Source organism: Solanum verrucosum, unplaced genomic scaffold, assembly GCF_900185275.1.
Source record: "Solanum verrucosum unplaced genomic scaffold, falcon-dt-bn FXZP01000247.1, whole genome shotgun sequence".
NCBI classification, from domain to species: domain Eukaryota; kingdom Viridiplantae; phylum Streptophyta; class Magnoliopsida; order Solanales; family Solanaceae; genus Solanum; species Solanum verrucosum.
This window is the reverse complement of record NW_026020125.1, coordinates 103,821-125,910: the sequence shown is the minus strand read 5'-3', so window position 1 is coordinate 125,910 and position 22,090 is coordinate 103,821. Positions and strand designations below refer to the sequence as shown.

General features: G+C 33.5%; 1 protein-coding gene across 2 annotated transcripts in view; it reads left to right on the top strand.

The window, feature by feature from the left end:
• The window catches only part of LOC125825796 (mechanosensitive ion channel protein 10-like), a 676,215-nt gene that overhangs the window by 653,572 nt on the left and 553 nt on the right, over positions 1-22,090 (top strand). Inside the window, exons 1-5 of one of the 2 annotated variants that reach the window (XM_049505083.1) lie at positions 17,701-17,785; positions 18,218-19,701; positions 19,854-19,974; positions 20,485-20,778; positions 20,857-21,059. In XM_049505083.1, the coding sequence (XP_049361040.1) occupies positions 18,245-19,701; positions 19,854-19,974; positions 20,485-20,778; positions 20,857-21,059 (2,075 nt within the window). In that variant the 5' untranslated portion in view covers positions 17,701-17,785; positions 18,218-18,244. Of the gene's footprint in view, positions 1-17,700; positions 17,786-18,217; positions 19,702-19,853; positions 19,975-20,484; positions 20,779-20,856; positions 21,060-22,090 lie in introns of those variants that run through there. The other variant, XM_049505082.1, reaches the window with a different exon arrangement.

The window sequence follows — 22,090 nt, the reverse complement described above, 5'->3', positions numbered from 1 at the left end:
GCCATAACTCCATAAACATTCTTGTCAAGTTATTGCTCAAAGTGTATTTTTGTGGGTCGCCTAAAATTGGATTGTGTCAATATTTCTTTGCCCACGTCTTCTTTACTCTCTTCCATAGACAAAGAAAGGGGCAAGCTGTTGACACCCTATTTTGGCTCTCCACATTTAACTATAGTAATAATTATAATAATAATAATAAAATATATATGTTATGAATTTTTTTATAGGAATACAAAAAATTTTAATTATTTATTTGACTTGATAAATTTATTTCTTAAATGTTATTTCTTATAAAAATTAAATATATTATATTACTACTTACTTTCTCATTTTTAAATAAGTGTCGTTCTTAAGAATCAAATCTATTTTTTGTTCAAATATAATTCCTTTTGTCACTATAGATATTTTTCGTGTATTTATTAAAATTAGAAAGCTTAATTAATTAATAAGTTACTAATCTATATTAATTTAATTTTAAGAACGATTAATTTTATCAAATAAGCTAATCTTGTAAAATAATTATCTCTTATTATGACTATTTAATAAAGAAGTAGTTATAATTTAAATGAATTTAATTTGAGCAAATTTGGCAATCAAAGTCTTCTTAAACCGGCCAATCCGTGTATGCCACGTAGGCGAGCACATGGATTGTGCTTCTTTAACTTAAATCTTAACCCTACGATTAAATCTAATGGTCCTAGTTAATTAAGATTATATATATATATATAACTTTTTCTTTTTAACTTCTGATTTATTTTAACCGTCCGATCAAATGATCGAACGGCCCAAAACAAACAAGACTTTTCTTCTCTTTCTTTTCCAAGACCATCGCTTCAACTTTTCAGCATTTCATAAAGACAGTACAATTTTTTTCCTTTCCCATAAAATCTTTGTTCCCAGACGCTCCTTCAACTCTCTCCTTCCCCATGGCCTTCACTGCTTCGTCCCATTAAAGAACGGCCATGAACCGCCGGAAAATAATAATTTCTGGCGGTCCCTTGTTTTATGTCTCATCCCTCAACCTTTTTCTGATAAAAGCAGACCCCTACGCCCCCTACACCTTTGTTCTAGCCGGGTTTTTGTTCAAAATATTTTCAAAATTCGTGGTTTAAATTAGTCCAACACATCAAAATCTGAAAAGTGATGATTGATTTTGATATCAAGTTGCAACTCTCTGTTTTCTTGCATTATTTTAGTTTTCAAATTCTTATTTTTTTTGAATCCGGTTTTCACCTATAAAAGGGTAGGCGTCTTCCCATTCGAAGCAGAGAAAGAGAGAGGCGAATATCCATCAAGAAAGACGGATCCAAGAACAACAGAGAAGAGGGATAGAACACACTTCAAGCATTAGATTTAAGAAAATTTCTATTTTCTTTCATCTTTCTATTTTGGCTTTGAATCCAAGTCCGAAGAAGAGTTGAAAGTTGGAATTCTTGACGTAAAAAGCTCTTGTTTGCTGCCCCAAAAGAGGTACATTTTGTTACTCTTTTGCCTCTATCTTGTTTGTTACGAATCAAAATGATTTGAGCTGTTGTATGTGAGATAGTGAACTGCTAATTTGAATCAATGTCTTATTTTCGCCATGACTTATCTTATTATGAAAACTAGTTGAACCACTGTTTCAAAATAATTTGAATGTTCATTGTTATAAAACCTAATAATGTTAGACAAATCTTTGTCCTATTATTCTTGTGCTTATTTTCGAGTACAGATCAATAGTTGTTGCTTGAATTAATAGAGTTTAATTCGTTATGATCGTCTGGTAGAATGAATGATTCTTTCATTTCTGTTAATTTGGTTTTCCCTTTTTGTTATTGGAGGTTGTCCAGGTTTAGTTTGGTTGTGTTGTTTTCCAGGAATTGTTGGTACTGTTTGTCGTTTGTTGCCAGTTAGTATTATGACATGAACATTGCCTTGTATAAGTTATATTTGTCTAAATACATACAATTAACCATTTGAGTCATCCTAATCTGTCTTGTTACGCTAATTTTTTTTATCTTTAGTTGATTGGTTCACCTTTTAGCTAAAAACATTTAAGTTACAAGGTTTGAAATGTGTTCCCTTCCCGGATATCTACATGTTAACCATTTTTTACATGGGTTGATGAATGTTAATTTGCACGTTAAAATCTTTCTTCCTGTATCAATCAAGTTTTGGGATGGTAAATATTTTCCTTTTTTTTAGTTTTAAAATATTGGCATGTTACTTTTGTTATCGTTCTGCTCTAAATTGGTCTTAATATGAATTAGTGCCCAAATGACTAAGCAGTCGCTTGACTTTCTGCCCCCTATTTGTTTTAGACTTTTGGTTCTAAAGTTAGTAATCAAGAAAATAAATTTTGATTTTGCTCAGAACGTGTGAAATAACTTATTACCCGTAGCTTTTTCTCTGCCCATTTTGTGTTTTTCTAGTTTGGTAGTAGTTGTTATCTGTCTTCTCGTGATATCTGGACGTACAATAGAACATGAACACATATGTGACTACAAATGCCTCTTTCTATTTATTAAAATGCACTACTTATTTGCTGAAAGTTGGCAAAATTCAAATTGTTGTTGTCTCATCTTATCGTGAAGTACATTAGATTAAATATTGGTCTGCTAGCTCGTCCTAAGATTTTGCACTTTAGCTAGTTGTTTGTAAAATATGGAAACCCGTGGCCGCCTGTGTTGTTAATATAAATTCGAGTTAGAATCGGCTTATAAAGCGCAAGACATGTCTGTATTTCTGCCTTTCAGCGATTTCGTGAGATGATTTGTGTTGCTTTCTGTTGTTAAATGACATCCACGTCTAGGCCGAGATTTTGCATTTTTTTAAAAAAAAAAATTCATAAGTAATCTCATGGTTTCGGAAGTCAGATTCCATTTAAAGTTCGATGGGCCTTTATTCTAAACTTTGCTTACGCCTTTCAAGGGTAGCCAAGCTTTGTCTAAATATTTTTTTTTTGTGCGAATGGACCATTTTCTGGCTTTAAGGATCAGTTTTCACCTGTTGCTGGTTCATCCTATACTATATAAAATAATGTTTTCTTCTTCTTATGTTTCATGGTGTACAAGAGAGGCCACTGTGAAAGGCTATTATTCATTTGTTTATCTCCATTAATGGATTTTATGTTCATTAGTAAATATGTTTTATTTTGTTTTTCTTTTCCTTCAAGAAGCATGACATCGGTCATTTGAGCTTATGCTTCTTGATTTGCTTTTTTTTTCGTAGTCTTTTAAATTCCAAGTATGTAAGAATGTGATCATGTTTTGTCCTTGGTTTAGGCCATATCATAATTATTCCTTCTAAATAATATTATTCTAGTCATTTTTTGTAGTAATCATAACTTGCTGGAATTCTAATTTGGTTATATTCCACTGATTTGAAGTTTCTAATCTTTTCCTCTTTTTTTTTTATTTCACATGTACACTCGGGAGCGCATTTGGAGTTGTGATACAACTCCGTTCATCTGTTCCAAATCATATTTGTGCTCATCGATACATTATAAGCTCATGTCTAGCAGCCTTTATCGCATCAATAGTGTCCAACGCTTCCTTCTCGCTTCCTTCTCGTTTCAAAGTTTCATGTGCCTTATATACATACATGTGTTTCTATTTTTGACTAACATTTTCCATATTTTCGTATTTATGTTTATGCTTGCTTTTATTTTGTTTGGTTTGGAACAACTAAGATCGATGGTGAAGTATAGTCGCTCACCTCGCATCCCTTTAGACATTGGGTTCATTTATAATTATTTTGCTTGTAACAATATTTTCCAACTTAGTTTTATTTGTTACTGGATGCTTTGTGGTCACAAAAGCATGTCTTTTCAAAGGGAGGAACTAGGGAACAATCTTTTCAAAATGTTAACTTCCTATTTCAGATTTGTGTTTGATAAACTAAGTGCTTTAAGTATGACTTTGGGTAGCCCAAAGTGCGGATTTTAGTAGCCCAAAGTGCGGATTTTAGTAGCCTAATGTGAAGATTTTGGTGGTTCAAAGTGCAAATTTTAAGGTTGAGGGAAGTGTAGATTTTTATGATTAAATAAATCACTTTCTTGACAGCTTAAGCGTGGTATATTTAGTCTAAAAAAATGTAGCTTTTTGAGCTCAAAATGGTGCAGATTTTGAGCTCAAAATGTGCATAGTTTGAGTGTAAAAACTACAGGTTTTGAAGCTCAAAACACTGCCCTTTTGTGGGCTTTGAGGTGCAAAATTCAAGCTTGAAAAAATACAGATTTTAAAAGATAAGAACTGCAGTTTTTATAACAACTTCATTTTATAGATTTTTAAGTGTAAAATGTGCCATTTTTCGTAGTTTGAAACCTATTTCTCTTAGGACCTAAAAGTGCATATTTTGAAACTAAAACATTATAGTTTGAGAGGTTAAAAGTGCACTATTTCTAAGAGCGCAAAACAAGTATTATAGTTTGTTAGAATTGTTGGTCTTTTAGTCTTAAAAAGAATGCGTGGCTTAAGTTGTTTGTTCCAAGTAAGACCAAATACTTTAAATTTAAATTTGTAAAATATATTTCCTTTTTCCTTCTTATCTATACACATTTATCACTACCCTTTTATAAAACTAATAGCTTGTTATCTTGTAGAGCTTATGAACAAATTTATTCATTTTTGCTATCTTATTAGCCTAAGTTTGACAATAACCATTTTAGTGGCTCCTTAAAGGATGCTTAACGCTTTCTTTATGATAATAAAATTTCTTACCTAAAATTACACGAGTTAAATATACCATTAATAAGGGTTAATCTTAGAATTATTTAGTTCAATATTTAGATTTTTTTTTACCTTTGAAATAATTAGACGTCAATTTTAAACCTTAAAAGCTAAAGGTAGAACAACCTTGAGTTGGATTACCTCAATAACTAGATCAATTTTTATATTCTTTAAATCACCCTTTTATAAAGAAATTATGTTTACTATTATCATTATTGTTATTTTCATATATTGCTAAAATATTTTAATCTCTTAACATGTCATTTCAAGATTTTAGATATGCCAACAGGTTCAAAATACAAGGTACATACATATATATGTCACACACATAGAGGTACAAAATTCTATATTTTTTTAGTTTTCTCTATACGTGATTTATTATTTTGTTACACTTTCATATTATTTTTTATATATCTACTATCAATTTTGCAAATGATATTTTTTTTTATAATTCATAAATCCCTACACTCTAATATACACATTATTTTAGTATATATTTACGCCCAACTACTATCTTATTTTATTTCCTTTACATCTCAATTCTATATATAATAAAACGACAAATTTTCATATCTTTTAAACCCAACATTTATTTTTGATACATTTATATAAGACACCTCTATTTTTTTTAACATATAAAAATTGTAATACATTTTTAGTATATTTATTTATTTATTTATTACCGTATAATAAACAGACTACTATAAATTGTCATACATTTTGTATGTTGTACCTTGTATTTTACTCTTTTCTTAAAATAATAAAATTTACTTACCATTGATTTTAAAAGCAAATAAATAAACAAGTTTTTCCATACAAATTAAAACAAAGGAATATTACATTATTGCAGAGAAGAGATTGAGAAGCCACCCACCTTATGTATATTGAGACATCATTACTTGAGGAAGTTGGTTAGCTATACAATTCTACAGGATACCTATTAGAAGTGAAGTTATGTGTATCTATAACACCTTAGATATTATGATCCTCATAGAACTAGTATTGTTAATGTTCCTATATAAGATGCAGTACTACTGTAAACAATCAATAAAAACATAAACAAAGTTACAGTTTCTTCATATACAATTTTCTGTATTTTAACATGGTATCAGAAGCCGCCATGACCACATCTTCTTCTTCTTCCTCCGAAACTCTGATCAACGTTCTCTCTCCCTCGGCTCCCTCCCCTCTCAGCCATGCTCACCACTTTATTTCCATCAAATTAAATTCTACCAATTATTTATTTTGGAAAACTCAATTGTTACCCTTTCTCCGTGGTCAAAATTTATTAAGATACGTTGATGGCTCTTTTCCGTGTCCGTCGTCCCATATCATCATAGCAGGAAAACACAACCCTGAGATTGATTCTCATCATGCCCAATGGATCCAACAGGATCAACTCATATTAAGTTTGCTTATATCTTCTCTTTCTGAAGAGACCTTACCGATTGTGATTGGTCTCGCTACCTCTAAACAAGTTTGGGATGCTCTCGAAAAGGCTTTTTCTTCCCCCTCAAATATTCAAATTCTTAACCTCCATATGTCCCTTCAAAATCTCAAGCAAGATGGTCTTCCTGTCACCCAATATCTTCAAAAGGCTAAACTTATTTCTGATGAGTTAGCTGTCGTTGGTAGACCTCTTTGTCTTGCGGATCTTAATATCTATATTTTTAAAGGTCTCCGTTATGACTTTAAGGACCTTGTAACCGCTCTTTCTGTAAGGCCTAAACCTGTGACATATTCTGAACTTCATAGTTTGTTACTTAATCATGAGTTCATGCATGGACACACCTTATCTTCCCTCACTATATCACCCCTTCCACATACTGACCAACTTGTTGCTCACTTCAGTCAACGATCCAACACCGCCAATGATCGCTCTCAAAATAATACCTCCAATTATCGTGGTCGTGGAAGAAACTCTAGAGGAAGAGGTGGTAGAGGTGGTCGTTTCTCATCCTCTCAAAATAATTTGAATGGACAACCTTGGCAGCCGTCTCTTGACAGCAAAGTTCGCTGCCAAATATGTAATGGCACCAATCACTTAGCAAACACATGCTTTCAGCGTTATAGTCACACAATTAATCCTTCTGCATATCTCTCTCATCAGGCACCGATTCCATTGACTCAATCGTGGTTCCCGGACACTGGAGCAACAAACCATATAACGCCAGATCTCTCAGACATTCATCAAGCAGAGCCATACAAAGGGGTAGATCAATTGCAGGTTAGCAATGGGGCTGGTCTACTTATCCACCACATTGGTAATTCATTCTTTCATTCACCAAATAAATCCTTTCGTCTCACTAATGTTCTTTATGTTCCATCAATTACTAAGCCATTACTTTATGTTCAGCGTTTTGCTCATGATAATAGAGTCTTCTTTGAATTTTATCCTACTTATTTTCTTGTTAAGGATCAAGCTACCAGGAAGGTCCTTCTTTCCGGTCCAAGTAAAGATGGTCTCTACACTCTCCCACTCAAGCTCTCCTCAACATTTCGTCCCTCTGCATATCTTTCAGCCAAAGCTTCTCAAAATTGTTAGCATATTCGCTTGGGTCATCCACACAAACGAGTCATTCATCAAGTCCTACAACAACATGTTTTACCGCTTTCTAGTTCTAAGTTGAATAATATTTGTACCGCTTGCCAACTTGGCAAGTCACACAAATTAACTCTTTCCATTAGTAGCAATAAAAGTTCTTCGTTTTTACAATTATTGTATGCGGATGTTTGGGGACCATCTCCTTTTCTTTCTTCAGAAGGTCATCATTACTTTCTTGTTTTTGTGGATGACTATAGCAATTTTGTTTGGGGATTTCCAATGTTTAAGAAATAAGATGTTTCACATATTTTTCTTCAATTTAAGGGACTTGTTGAAAATCAATTCAATACTACCATAAAGTCTATCCAAATAGATGGTGGCGGCGAATTTCGTGTGGTCACTCTTGTTTTAAATAAGCAAGGGATTCTTCATCGCCTTTCATGCCCCCACACTCATGAACAACAGGGAAAAGTAGAACGAAAGCATCGTCACATAGTTGAAACTGGTCTCAGTCTAATGGCACATAGCTCCACTCCATCAAAATATTGGCAATTTGCTTTTGAGACCGCTGTTTATCTAATCAATCGTCTTCCTTCTCCATCAAATAATAATTCTTCTCCATTCGAATTGGTTCACAACAATCTACATGACTATCGTTCTCTTAAAGCATTTGGGTGTCTTTGTTTTCCCTATCTACGTCCTTATAATAAACACAAGTTTGGTTTTCGCACAACGCCTTGTGTTTTTTTGGGCTATAATACAAGATACTTAGGATACAAATGTCTTGATCCAAAGTCAGGCAGGTTATATATGGCCCGTCATGTACGTTTCGACGAGGAATGTTTCTTTTCTTCTCGAATTCTCTACTAGGCTCACCTCCTGCGCACATGGTCCAGTCTAAATCTTTTTGGCTCTCATCTCCCATTCGATTGCCTGTCTCTTCTCCCACGTCCTATGTCCCTATATTATCTAGTGTTTCCAAATCAATCTCGACCTCAGTGTCTCTAAATCTCTGTCACAATCAAGCAATCATTCCAGTCCAGTCGATCCCATCGTCCTCTGTCCCTACTGATTCCAAAATAGTTGCTCCTCTTCCCTCCATACCACTAGTTGTTGATTTTTCCCCCTCCTCATCTCTCCCTAATCACACTAACTTTCAGCCCACCAATCCTCCTTGTGTCCCTATGTCGATTATTAGGACTCACACCATGCAGCTACGCCATATGCCACCATCCTCCAACCTTGCAGTTGCATCTTCCTCACCAGCTCCTCCAACCAGTGAAGCAACATGTTTCACCATTGCTAACAGATCATCGGAGTGGCGTGATGCTATGGCTTGTGAAATGACTGCTCTTTTGCATAACAAAACATGGTATCTTGTTCCTCGCAACCCCTCGATGAATGTTTTAGGCTGCAAATGAGTTTTTCGAATCAAGAAAAATTCTGTTGGCACTATTGAGCGCTATAAGGCCAGGTTAGTAGCCAAAGGATTTCATCAACAAGAAGGGCACGACTTTTTGAGACGTTTAGTCCTGTCGTCAAACCCACAACAATTCGCATTATCCTAACCATTGCTTCTTCTCATGACTGGCCTTTGCGATAACTTGACGTCCAAAATGCTTTCCTCCATGGTGACTTTCGTGAAAAGGTATATATGGCTCAACCCCCTGGCTTTATTCACCCACATCTCCCCAATCATGTTTGTCGATTACACAAGTCATTATACGGACTCAAACAAGCCCATCGTGCATGGTATTTAAAGCTTCACAACCTTTTGTTGGATATGGGTTTCTCCAGCTCAAAGTCTGATGCCTCCATTTTTGTCTATACTTCAAATGGAATCAAGGCCTACATGCTTGTCTATGTATATGATATAATATTTACTGGGAGTGATTCTGCATTCTTGGAGAATATTATTTTTCGATTGGGTTCTGCCTTTGCCATCAGAGATCTTGGACCATTGAATCTTTTCCTTGGCATCCAAGTTGCCCGTACAAAGTCTGGCCTCTCCTTATCCCAGCGTCACTATATTTCAAGCTTATTGGAACGTGCCAAAATGTAGCTATGTAAGCCACTGGTAACACCCATGTCTACTTCTATAAAGCTTCACAAAAATGACAGCCCTCCTTTTCATGATCCGTCTATATACCGACAAATTGTGGGAGCTCTTCAGTACCTCACTCTCACCCGTCCAGATCTCTCTTTTGTGGTGAACAAAGTGTGTCAATTTATGCATAATCCTTCCACAAATCAGCAGGCTGCTGTCAAAAGGATATTGCGATACTTACAGCACACCAAGGATATTTGTCTCTTTATTCCTAAGTCTGATACTCAGTTTCTTCAAGCCTTTACGGACGCTGATTGGGTTGGCTCTTTGGATGATCGAAAATCGACAAGTGGTTATGTTATTTTCATGGGATCCGCCTTAGTATCTTGGTCATCAAAGAAGCAACGTACAATTGCTAGGTCTTCAACTGAATCTGAATATAAAGCTTTAGTTGATGCTGCCGCAGAACTAACTTGGATTCAATCGCTCTTATTCGAACTTGGCGTCTCTCTACCAAAAGCTCCTATCTTATGGTGCGCCAACATTGGCGCTGCTTATTTATCCGTTAATCCTATATTTCATGCTCATACCAAGCATGTGGAAATCGATTTCCATTTTGTCAGGGATAAGGTGGCGAGAAAGGACCTACTTGTGCAATTTATCTCTTCCAAGGATCAACTAGCTGATGTCTTCACCAAGCCCTTATCATCAGCTCAGTTCCAATTCTTAAGGGACAAACTTAGAGTTGGTTGCCCACCTTCCGTTTGCAAGGGGAGTATTGAGACATCATTACTTGAGGAAGTTGGTTAGCTATACAATTCTGCAGGATACCTATTAGAAGTGAAGTTGTGTATATCTATAACACCTTAGATATTATGATCCTCATAGAACTAGTATTGTTAATGTTCCTATATAAGATGCAGTACTACTGTAGCCGTAAACAATCAATAAAAACATAAACAAAGTTACAGCTTCTTCATATACAATTTTGTGTATTTTAACAATGTACTGTTTATCATCTTTGGTATAATTTATTTTATATTTTTTAAATTTTTGTCAATTTTTGCAAATTATATATAATACAAATTAAAACAGAGGAATATTACATTATTGCAGAGAAGAGATTGAGAAGCCACCCACCTTATGTACTGTTTATCATCTTTTGATTTCTTTTGTCTTATTGATTTATTAATAATTGAATGAATAGACAACATATAGGCCCCGAATTATGTCTGCTTTAGTGGAAAAAAAACATAAAGTAGAAGAAAAGAAGAAAAAATAATATTCTCTTTTTATTAGCTCAATTTGTCTGCTTGCGATATGTCTGGTTTAAAAAAGTTGGCAAGTGATAATATTATAAGTCATTTATGAATAAAAAATGTAATCCATTTAGTGGTAATTGATAAATAACATGTTTTCTTCGTTTGATTTCTTATGGCCAACTCTGTGTTATAAATGAGATTATTAGTGTACTCTAAATTATCACAAAAGTATTTTTTTAACGAATTTTCAGTATATGCATGATTTACCTTAAACTAATAAATTCTAGATATATATTTTTCATAAATATATCTATTGCTTGAATATGATTGAATGATGTAATTTTATATTTTTAATTGGTAAATTAAATTATTTGTTTTGACATAAATACGGAGACATGAAAATATTTATGCTAAAGTATTATGTTCACTTTTTCTGTTTCTTAATAATTTAATTTAATAACTTATTGGTATTTTTTTGTTTTTGGCCCTTAGCCGATAGTGTTCCAACAAAATTATTAAGATGCCATTTTTTGACCTCATATAGTAATGATTACTATAAGAAAATAAAACCAAGTACCAGCTAATAAATAAGTGTATTTAAATGTTAGCCATCTCCTTTTTTCATCTTTTACTTTGTTGTGGAAATAAAATTAATATATATGTATATATATAGATATAAACCGAGTCTAATTCATATATATCTATATTTCATCTAGTCAACATATAATTTTGAGTAATTTGTGATTTGCTGGTAATGTATGGTCTCTTTTGTGCCTTATACTTTATTCTATCATTTTTAATGATTTGTGCCCTAATCTTCTTAGTTCTTTTACAAAATCATAAAGCTTCATATTTTTCAATTATTTAGGATAAAACAGAAAAACTAACAAGTTATTATATTTGTTAGGATATAAAAATAATAATAATAATTAATTACTTAATTACTTTCTATCGATAGTATAATTGACTGTTCTAGACTGTCTTTTTTAATATATGTACAGAGTTACAAAATAATGACGGAAACAAACATTCTCATCTACTTATAAACAAAAGAAATTCACTCAACAAAAAACAAAAAAAAGAAAGAAAAGGAGCCTCCAAAATCTGGATTTACTTGTAATAACTTATATAAATCAGAAGAAGAAAAGGTGTAAATGGGTTGATGGAGTAGCAGTATGACAGTAACCACTAGTTAAACAACATAAATACCAATTGGTTGGAAGAAACAATTGTTTGACCAAAATAAAAGAGATTTATCTTCAAAACTAATGGTGTCCCCTCCAAGACAGATAACAAAAAAAATTTTAAGCAAAATTAATTGGGTTCGTCGGAACGCCACATAAATTGAGTGATATTTGAAAGAGCAAAAAATAGTACTCATATTTAAAGTTGAAGTTAAAAAATAGTACCCTTAATTGAAACTTGTAATTTTAAACTAAAGACATGTAAAATGTATCAAAATATTTTTTAATCTTGTGGTCTTAAAGACATGAGAAAAGTTAGAAGTAAAGAATTGTCACGAAAATGAAAGAAACATTCTCTTTTTAAACTGATTAAAGAGAAAAGTAAGACAAACAAATTGAAATGAAGAGACCATTTGAGGTAAGCTTACTCCTTCAACTATTCCACGTAGTGATTCTCTAACTCCCTGGGACCGAAGAGGGTGATTTAAATAGTAAATTATCGGTTAGAATTCTAGAGATCATGAATATTGTGAGAAAATCTATGGGTTGAAGTAATTAGTGTTTATCTTACTTCTAAGTTATTAATTAATACTTCTTAGGATGGAATTGATGCTTTAATACATGATGATGTTGTGCGGACCTAGAGTCCAATAACTATAGATCCTTGTAGCATAAAAAATGCTTTTATTGGATTAATGGAGTAGAAACTCCATGAATTAGACTAATATAATCACTAGAAAACTAGAATGTGATGAATATTAACCCTTAGTTAACGTATTAAACTTTGAGAAAGGATAGAAGTGATGGAATACTCTTGTAATTGTTTGTTTTATACTTTGAGCATTTTGAGGCACTAAGGAAAGGGAATGCTGAAACAAGATAACTTGCTTGTTCAAGTTCTTCAATTAAGGTGGGTTATAATTTATTTAGAGTTAGACTTTGATTACTTACTTGTATGTGTTGTGAGTCGATAAAGTATATTGTGTAGTCTTCGTACATAGTCTGTGGTTGATATTTATTAGCATGACAATACTTGTATGAATAAGTTGTTAATTGTTGAAGCATGTCATTATGTGACTATAATTATGATATACACTTGTACTATTTATTATGTAATTCTTGTTGTTATCTTGAGAGGTAACTAAACAAAGTATATACTAAGATATGTTGAGAGAACTAAGACTATATATACTATTCTGATTATTCGTGGCTCGAGTCTGATGTGAACTTACAGACAAGCGGTTATATCATGGATTGAATACCATATCGATACGATACATTGATACCCAGGGTCTCATACATATCATAACTAGTTGGGTAAAATTGAAGTCTCTTTAGCATGTATGTCTAGATGATTGATTGTTGTGAGTGTGGAATATAGCACTACGTGAAAATGATAAGATACAAAGGTAATATAGATGTGACTCAATGTGTATACAATCAAGATTTTGTGTGACTATTTTATATTTGCAGAGTTGTGTGATGACTATTGTGTTTATTTTTGGTGATTTATATGTCTAGTGATTACTTGACATTGATAAAATAATGGAGTTATTTACTTGATTGGTGTTGATTCTTGGATTGATGAGTTGATTGATTATGTGTTGTTACCAATCTTAGACTATCTATGATGTCTACAATTATGTAATGTATAGACTGATGCTACTCCTGCACTTTTCTTGGAGTGCATATTGTGACCCAGAATTATCTACGCCACACTATCTAGTGCAGTCACTTGATTGATATATATAATAATCCGATCCATCGTTACTCAAAGACAGCTCGTGCGGAATCCTAAAATCATGGAAATATGATGCCAAATTTAAAAAATTTGAGCACACGATGAAATTGATCAGGCTAATGTCAGTCCACCATAGCAAAAAGTCTCCCATTATGACGGCGTTGATATATCGCATGCATGGTCTCTATAGCGGGCTGACGGGAATCAGAACCTAGTTAATACGAGGTCTTTTATTTTCCTCTCACTTTTTGAAAGAGAAAATAGATGAGGGCTGCTCCAAAAACCCTTCGAAGCAACCCGAGGAATGAGAGGTATGGAGGGGAGAGATTTTAGCGCAAGAGAGGTGAAAATCCAAGGAATTTTGGTCCTAGTTCATCGTGGTATTCTCTCACGGAGCCAAAAGCTCATAATCAATGTTTATCAGTAGTTATTTGGCGGCCAAGTAGGTTGGATTTTATTTAACTAGATAGTTAGACCAATTTTAACTTACATCATATTTTGTGAATTGTAGGAGATTTCATGTATAGGCTTTCATACACACAGAGTCTTGATGATTGAATGTGTGGCTAGTAATGGTTAGGATGATGATTGTTAGCGAAGTATTGTTGCTTTATGAGGTTGTTGGGTATTGTCCCGGGAATGAAAATTGTGAGAGATTTAAGGATGATGGATTTCCTAGGAGATTATCTTTTGGTAGGTAATGGTTGTGTTTTTCAAGTATGTAATACATGTATGTCTACTAGTTTTAGTATTACTTATCCGATACATGTGAAAAAATTAAAGGTTAATGTGAAATGAACTATGTTGATAACCTCATACAATGAACGTGTTATTTACTTGTATATTCAAATGTGATTGTTCATTGTGATTGTACTTGTGTATGTTGTTTGTGACTGATGATTGGTTGGGGTACCACACCGATACGAAATACTAATGATTGGCTCAGATACCACACATGGTATGAATCATTTATGGTTGACTTAGGTACCGCGCTGATATACTAATAGTTTGCGTGTGAATTCCATAAGAGAAGAAAGTTAACTTCCTTGTAATTAAAATGGTTACATGTTGATTCATGAATGGGCAGGCTTGTGTTTAAATATGTGGGATGGTTCTTGAGTAGACCAGGTTTGCATGTTAAATACAATGGATGATATTTTAGTGATCTTAATGGACTCGAAAGGTGTGATGAATCAAGTATGAATTGTTGTATTGAGGTTGTTCATGTTTTTGTCCATGCCATCTAAGGGTGAGGATAGAGAGCCTAGCTATGTTATACTTGTGGTTATAATTGTAGTTATAATTGTATGTTATCTGTTTTGCTAAGTTGTGTTACTAGGTCAGGTTGATGAATGGGGGTCTAATGCATAGTATAAAAGCTAGGATTGGTTATGATTGTTCAGTGTTTAAATCATATATGATAAGGGAGGATCCGAGTCAGGTTGACATAGTAAAGGTCTTGTAGGTGGTTTACTAAAATGAATAAAGGGTCATAGTGTTGGCATGAGAGCTTGGGGGAGAATAATATGTTGATTACGATCTCATCTATAGAGTTTTGGGGATCTTCTCCAACTTGCGATCCTAAAAACTCCGGAGGATTCATTCTAACAAAATCATGGACCTTGGCTGCAGTCGACCCATGATTAGCATTTGCAGGATCTGGAACCTGCTGATTTTTCTGGTTAGTCACACTCTGAGCCAAATGTTGAATGACATTCCTACTTCCTACAGTCCATAGATAGGACTCGTAGTTACTGCATCAGTGCCAAAATTAAACTTTTTTTTAATCCAACTTTCCAATTTTCGAGGTGTTACTTTGTCTTTGGGATATATTTTGTGATATGACTTTATCTGAAGTTAAAAATAAAATTTAATACTATACGATACTCAAAATATTCATCACAAAGTTTGGGCCCGTAGTAGATCACAATAATTAACAACTTAAAAATTTAAAAAGTATAAAAGAATTACCAGTATCTCATAAATTAGAACATAGAGAGTAACATATATTATTAAAATTACATAAAAATATTATAAATCATAATAACTAACAACTTTATATATCTAAAATTCATATTAACAAATTAGTTGACTCTCCAATTCCTATATGTATAATAAAAATTAAGATAAAAAGTAACATATGTTGGGTTTATGCTTGCACGGTTCTTGTGACTAGTACTCCCTATGTCCCTAATTACTTATCCACTTTTGAATTGACACAGCTATTAAGAAATCAATAATTGACATAGTGCGTTTACAATTTTACCCTAATTAATTATGAAGTGGATGAATTAAAAACTTAATATTTTCAAGAAGTTCTACCTTTTTTCAAAGTAATTAATTGAGAGTATAATAGTTAAAAAAAATAATATTCTTTCTTAATTTGTTAAAATGGATAAGTAATTAAGGATAACTAAAAAAAATGTGGACAAGTATTTAGGGACAAATGGGTATATATAATAAGAAAGTTTGAGGTGCCAAAAATGGCATTGGCTCAATAAAAAATGTGTTATAATTATTGTATCATTTTTTAAATTATTTTGACCAAATTAATCTTTATTACCCCTAAATTTTTAACTGCAGCTTTTGAGTTGCTTTTCACTTTCTCTTTCATGGCCATGTGGCTATCTACCTTAGTGGTAGTTATGTTAAGAAGGTTGAAGGTAATTTATTGTATGTTTGGAAAGCTACCTGGTAATTGAATTTGGTGTAATTATCAACTTAGTAATTACATTGGTAATTATGCTGGCCTGTTTGTTTGCTACAGTGTAATTTCCTTTGTCCTGTTTGGTTGGATGAATGTAATTACTCAGTTAAATTTTAAAATAAATCAAATTTTAAATAAAAAATATTACTACACAGTTAAAGCCATGATTTATTAAAATCAAACAGATCCTGAAATTACATAACCAGATGATTGCATTGTAGGAAATATGTATAACTGATTGTTAAAATCGATTTTCTAATTTATTATAATTATTATCAGAATTAAAGAAAAAAAATTTAATTCTCATATTTATTTTAATCTCAAGAACTAAAAGGAGAAAATACAAAGATCAAATTCATACATAATCTACCTAGACATCAAAATTTGAAAGTAAAATGAATCAAGAAAGAAGTCTTACTTGAAAGAAGAAGCACATGATTTGTTGTTGTGACGTTGTTAGAACTAAAAATGTCCGGACAAAAAGAAAGAAGTAACTTTTGGTATTCCAAATAAAAATATATTTAAAAAAATAATATTAAAAAATTCATGTAATTACATGGTGTAATTACACTCAATTCCGTACCCTCCCTTGGAAATTGAGGAGTGTAATTACACCCCTTCAATTACACCAAATTTCCCTCTTACCAAGTAATTACTTGGTCTACCAAACAGGACAAAGAGAGTAATTACACCAATTACATCAATTCTCAATTCCATTGTGGCCTTTCAAACAGGCCCTTAAACTTTTATTTTATCTTTGGTTATTATAATTATGAAAAAATCTGAAATATTATAAATTATAATAGTTAATAATTTAAATATTTAAAAATATATTAAAATTTTAATTGACTTTTGAAAACTTTACTTGTGTTCTTGAGACATAGGAAGTAACTTATATTATTTGAATCAAATTCTGAGTATTTTTGATACTTCTCTAAAAAAAATTAACATAATATGGTACAAACAACCAAAACAGTTTTTGAAAAAATATCGTGAAAAAAGCAAAAAGAAGTCCATGTCCAAAAAAATATTTTGAAAGGAAAGTTTTTTTGATTGGTTGTCCAAAATGTAGTTGATCTGTAAATCTAAAAAAAGTTGCGGGGTATTTGTTGGAGTTTTTGTTTGTTTGTTGGACTATTCTCTTTATGATTTAAATTAAATCTTCTCTCTTTATACTTTATATCCAATGATGATGACCAGTTGAACAGTTGGCCTTCAGCCTTTTTCACATCATTACTCGTCCATTTAGACCGATTTTATGTATAATTGTATCGATACAATTTATGCTAAATTAATAATTAAATTAGCGAGATATTTATATAATAAATGATATAGTAAAATTATTACTGTACTATTCTTTAAAAATATAGTCGTATGAAAGAACTAAAATGGATCGAGGTACAAGTACATTTTATTAATTGTGATTCGACTCACGTGGCTAGTTCAAATACTATTTTGTGGTGTGAACTGTCCCTCTCCAAAGGAGGCAAAGCTTTCCATTAAAATATGTGCCTGCCTCCCCCTCAGTTTTCCACTCTTTCTTCTCTGGCACCTTTTTTGAAAGTTGAAACCCTGGCCTCCCTTGAACTTGTAAGTTGTTTCTTCCTTCTTCCATTGTTTATGTAAAATCTTTGTCTAATTAGGATACTACTATATTCACTTACAATGGTTCTATTACAGTCTCTGTTGTTCCCTTTTCTTGTTTTTTTTCTTTTGTACCAACTTTGCTGCTTCTTTTATTCTTTTTCTTGATTCAAAACATATTCTTTTTTTACTCACTGTTTCTGTTTGATTATCCCATAAAGATTGCATCTTTGGAAAAAGAACTTGTCCCCCTCCTTTAGAACAATATAAAGTAGATAATAACATGTCTTTTTTTTTTTTTCCTGAATCTTGGATTAACCAGTCTGTGTTTGCCTCTTTTGTCAAAAGTTGGGTGAAAACATTGAATTTGTAGTTTCTCTACAGTTATATTACTCTGTTATTGCATTGTGTGACCCTTTCTTCTTTCTCATTCTTCAGTTATTTGATGTTTAACTTGGCTTTGGAATGGATTCAAATGGTAAAGCTGTAAAATTTAGTGGGGAGATTGGCATGGCAGAGAACAAGAAACCCCCCAGTGATGTGGTTGTCTTGATCTCTGAGGATGAAAGGGATTCTAAGAGTCCTGTTCGACCATCAAGATCAACAGTTGATCCCCCTTTAGTTTCCCAGATTCCAAAGACTGTGCAAGTCAGTGATTCCTCACCTGAAATTGCAAGGTATCCTCCAAGCCCAAGCTCCAACAAACCACCCAAAATCCCAACTAATGAAACTCTCACTCGGCGAAAATCGCTTGCCAGCTCTGTATTTTCAAAACCCAAGTCAAGATTTGGTGAACAATCTCTACCTATTGATGCCAACATGTTTGATGAACAACCTGAGCCAAGTGCAAATTCCCCTTATAGGAATGTATCTAACCGTGCTTCGCCTACTGCTAAAATGGGTTCTAGTGATACATTTAAAGAGACTACAAGAACAGTATCTATATCAGTAACCCCAAGAACACCGTTAATGGCATCACCTGGTGGTTTTGGAGGAGTCGATGAAGATGAGGAGATATATAAGAAAGTGAGCTCAAGGAAGAAGTTGAAGTATAACAAAGTTAAGACAAAAGTTCTGATTGAATGGCTGGTGTTTCTTTGTCTTTTAGGATGTTTGCTTGCTAGTTTATTGGTTAAGAAATTTGAACACTGGAAACTTTGGGATTTGAAGATCTGGAAGTGGATTGTCCTTGTTATGGTGACCTTTAGTGGCATGTTGGTTACTAAGTGGTTTATACATTTTGTTGCCTTGTTGATAGAGTTGAACTTTTTATTGAGGAAGAAGGTGTTATATTTTGTCTTTGGTCTAAAGAAAAGTGTTCAAGTTTGCATTTGGTTTGGCTTGGTTCTTCTCACATGGGTTCTGCTTTTCTCAAATGAGGAACGGTCACATTCCACTGAGAAGGTTACTAATTTTATTACAAGGACTATAGCAGCTTTACTTATCGGATCATTCTTGTGGCTCTTGAAGACTTTGCTGCTAAAGATTTTGGCTGCCTCCTTCCATGTAAATACATTCTTTGATAGGATTCAAGAATCAATCTTTCATCAGTATATTCTACTGACCCTATCAGGACTTCCAGTTATGGAGTCTGCTCAGATGCTGGGGAGATCAAACAGTGTTGCCAGTCAATTCAGTTTCCGAAAAACAATGAAGGGAAAAGATGGGAAGGAAAAGAAGGAAAAGGCGGTGATTGATATTAATAAGCTTCATGAGATGAAGCGAGAAAAGGTCTCTGCATGGACCATGAAAATGTTAGTTGATGTAATATCTAACTCAGGACTTTCCACTATCTCTGGCTCGTTAGGTGAAAATGATTATGATATAGGATGTGAGCAAGCAGATAAGGAGATCAACAATGAGGAGGAAGCAATTGCTGCTGCCTATCACATCTTCAGGAATGTCGCACCGCCTGGCTCCAAGTAAGAAAACACTTGCATTTGAAACATCACTATGATGTTATAGTTTGTCACATCCTAAGTAAATATCCTATGACATTCTTTTATTTAGTGTCATCTCTCTTGATTCACATAAATCATAACCTCACTTTGTTTATTTTTTTCCGTGTGTGTAGGTACATTGATGAGTATGACCTTAAGAGATTCTTGATTAAAGAAGAGGTCGATATTGTGCTCCCCATGATAGATGTGGCAGAAACTGGACAGATTGATAAGAAAGCATTGACGGAATGGGTGGTATGCTCAGAACTTAATCATTTTTTTGGATTATGCTTGGCAAATTGATGTAAAAGAATTTAAATCAGTCGGATTAAGGGTACACCATGCTCATAATGTTTGAGTTTGCAATAACTTTTGGCATGATTTAAACTAGATCCATTTCATCTGGTGTTTAATGACCAAAATGATACAGAATGTTGGGATCTAGAAAATAAAAAATAATAATAATTCTTGACATTTTTCTGGTGATTAGTGAAGCACAATTAGAGCTCTCCTGTTTATGTAATCGCATCATGCACATGAACCACATAATATAACTGCTTTCCTGCAAGCACCTCAGGAAACAGGAAAGCAGCCATCTAAGTGAATAGAAGCCATCTGCTGGTGTAGATTAGATGTCAAATGTATGAGTCCTTCCTATTGACTTTGCTAGCTCATTCGTTGGATTTATGAGATGGTCATGGAATGAGTATTTATCATTTTTGGCATACCAATCACTGTACTTTTTGGCATATCAATGTCTTGCAGGTTAAGGTTTATCAAGGACGCAGAGCTCTATCACATGCTTTGAATGATACAAAAACTGCTGTAAAGCAATTGAACAAGCTTGTGACATGCATTCTGATTGTCATAATAATCATCATATGGCTCCTCTTGGTGGGTATAGCGACTACTAAAGTGCTTGTCTTTCTGTCGTCACAACTCGTGGTAGCTGCTTTTATTTTTGGGAATACTTGCAAGACTATATTTGAAGCTATCATATTTGTATTTGTGATGCATCCTTTTGATGTTGGCGATCGATGTGTCATTGATGGTGTTCAGGTAATGTCTGCTAATTGCATCTTCTTGTTGTTTTGCATTTTCTTTGTTAATTCACACTTTTATCTTGCAAATTGTCAGATGACTGTTGAAGAAATGAATATCTTATCCACAGTATTCTTGAGGTTTGATAACGAAAAGATATTCTACCCAAATTCAGTTTTGGCGGTCAAGCCAATCAGCAATTTCTACAGAAGTCCTGATATGGGTGATAACTTCGAGTTTTCCATTGATTACAGAACACCTGTGGAAAAGATAGGAGCTTTAAAAGAGAAAATAAAGAGGTAATAGAAAGTTCTTGTCATCTTTTTCCAGTATCTGCAGTAAATTTGCATTTGAAAGTTATTAGGAGAAAACACAACATTCATCATTAAAGATATTGACTTCTACAGCAGTTTGTAAGTGCATCCAAAAATTAAAGCTAGTCTAGCTAGAATCTGAATATTCAATGTTGAAAATTCATCTTAAACCCTGGATTTCTCAAACTGTTGAAAAGCGGTTTAATACTAGGGGCCTTTCCACAAAGCTGAGTACTGAAAACCATGAATTTAAGATTCAGCTTAGGCTTTATTCTCCAACAACTACCATTAATTTAGAATTTGAGCTTAGGCTTTATATATCAAGGGTAGTTAGTTTAAGGTTTAAAGTTTGGAGGAAACATATTACAGTTTGGACACGAGATGTTGACTAGTTTTTCTCCCATGGCAAAACTGTAACCTGCTCAAAGACGATGCAAATCCTCAACTTGATGTTAGATAAGGATATCTTACGTGTGTAAGTATTGCCCTATACTCCTATTCAAAAAAAGAAAAGTAAAAGTATTGCCCTATACTCCTATTCATAAAAAGAAAAGAAAAAATTTTGCCCTATACCTTGTGATTGTTGAGATGGATGTGTGGACATACTCGGAGAGATAGGATTAGAAATGAAGATATTTGAGACAAGGTGAGAATGACCTCCGTAGTGGACAAAATGAGGGAAGTGAAGCTAAGATAGTTCAGACATGTGAAGAAGAGATGCACATATGCCCCAGTGAGAAGACGTGAGAGTTTGGCCATGGGGTCTAAGGAAAGGTAGAGGTAGGCCGAAAAACTATTGAGGAGAGACATGACCTTAGATTGGAGGATTTGAAGGTCGAGGATTAGGGTAGAAGGTTATTAGGTAGTCGACATTGTCTAGTTTTCCTTGTCACTTCTGTTTTACATTTTCATACTTGCTTTGAAATGTGTTACTTGAACCTGAATTGAGGTAAGGTCTGTGTACCCACCCCACCCCTGGGTATGTTGTTGCCTTATACCTTGTAATGACATTCATT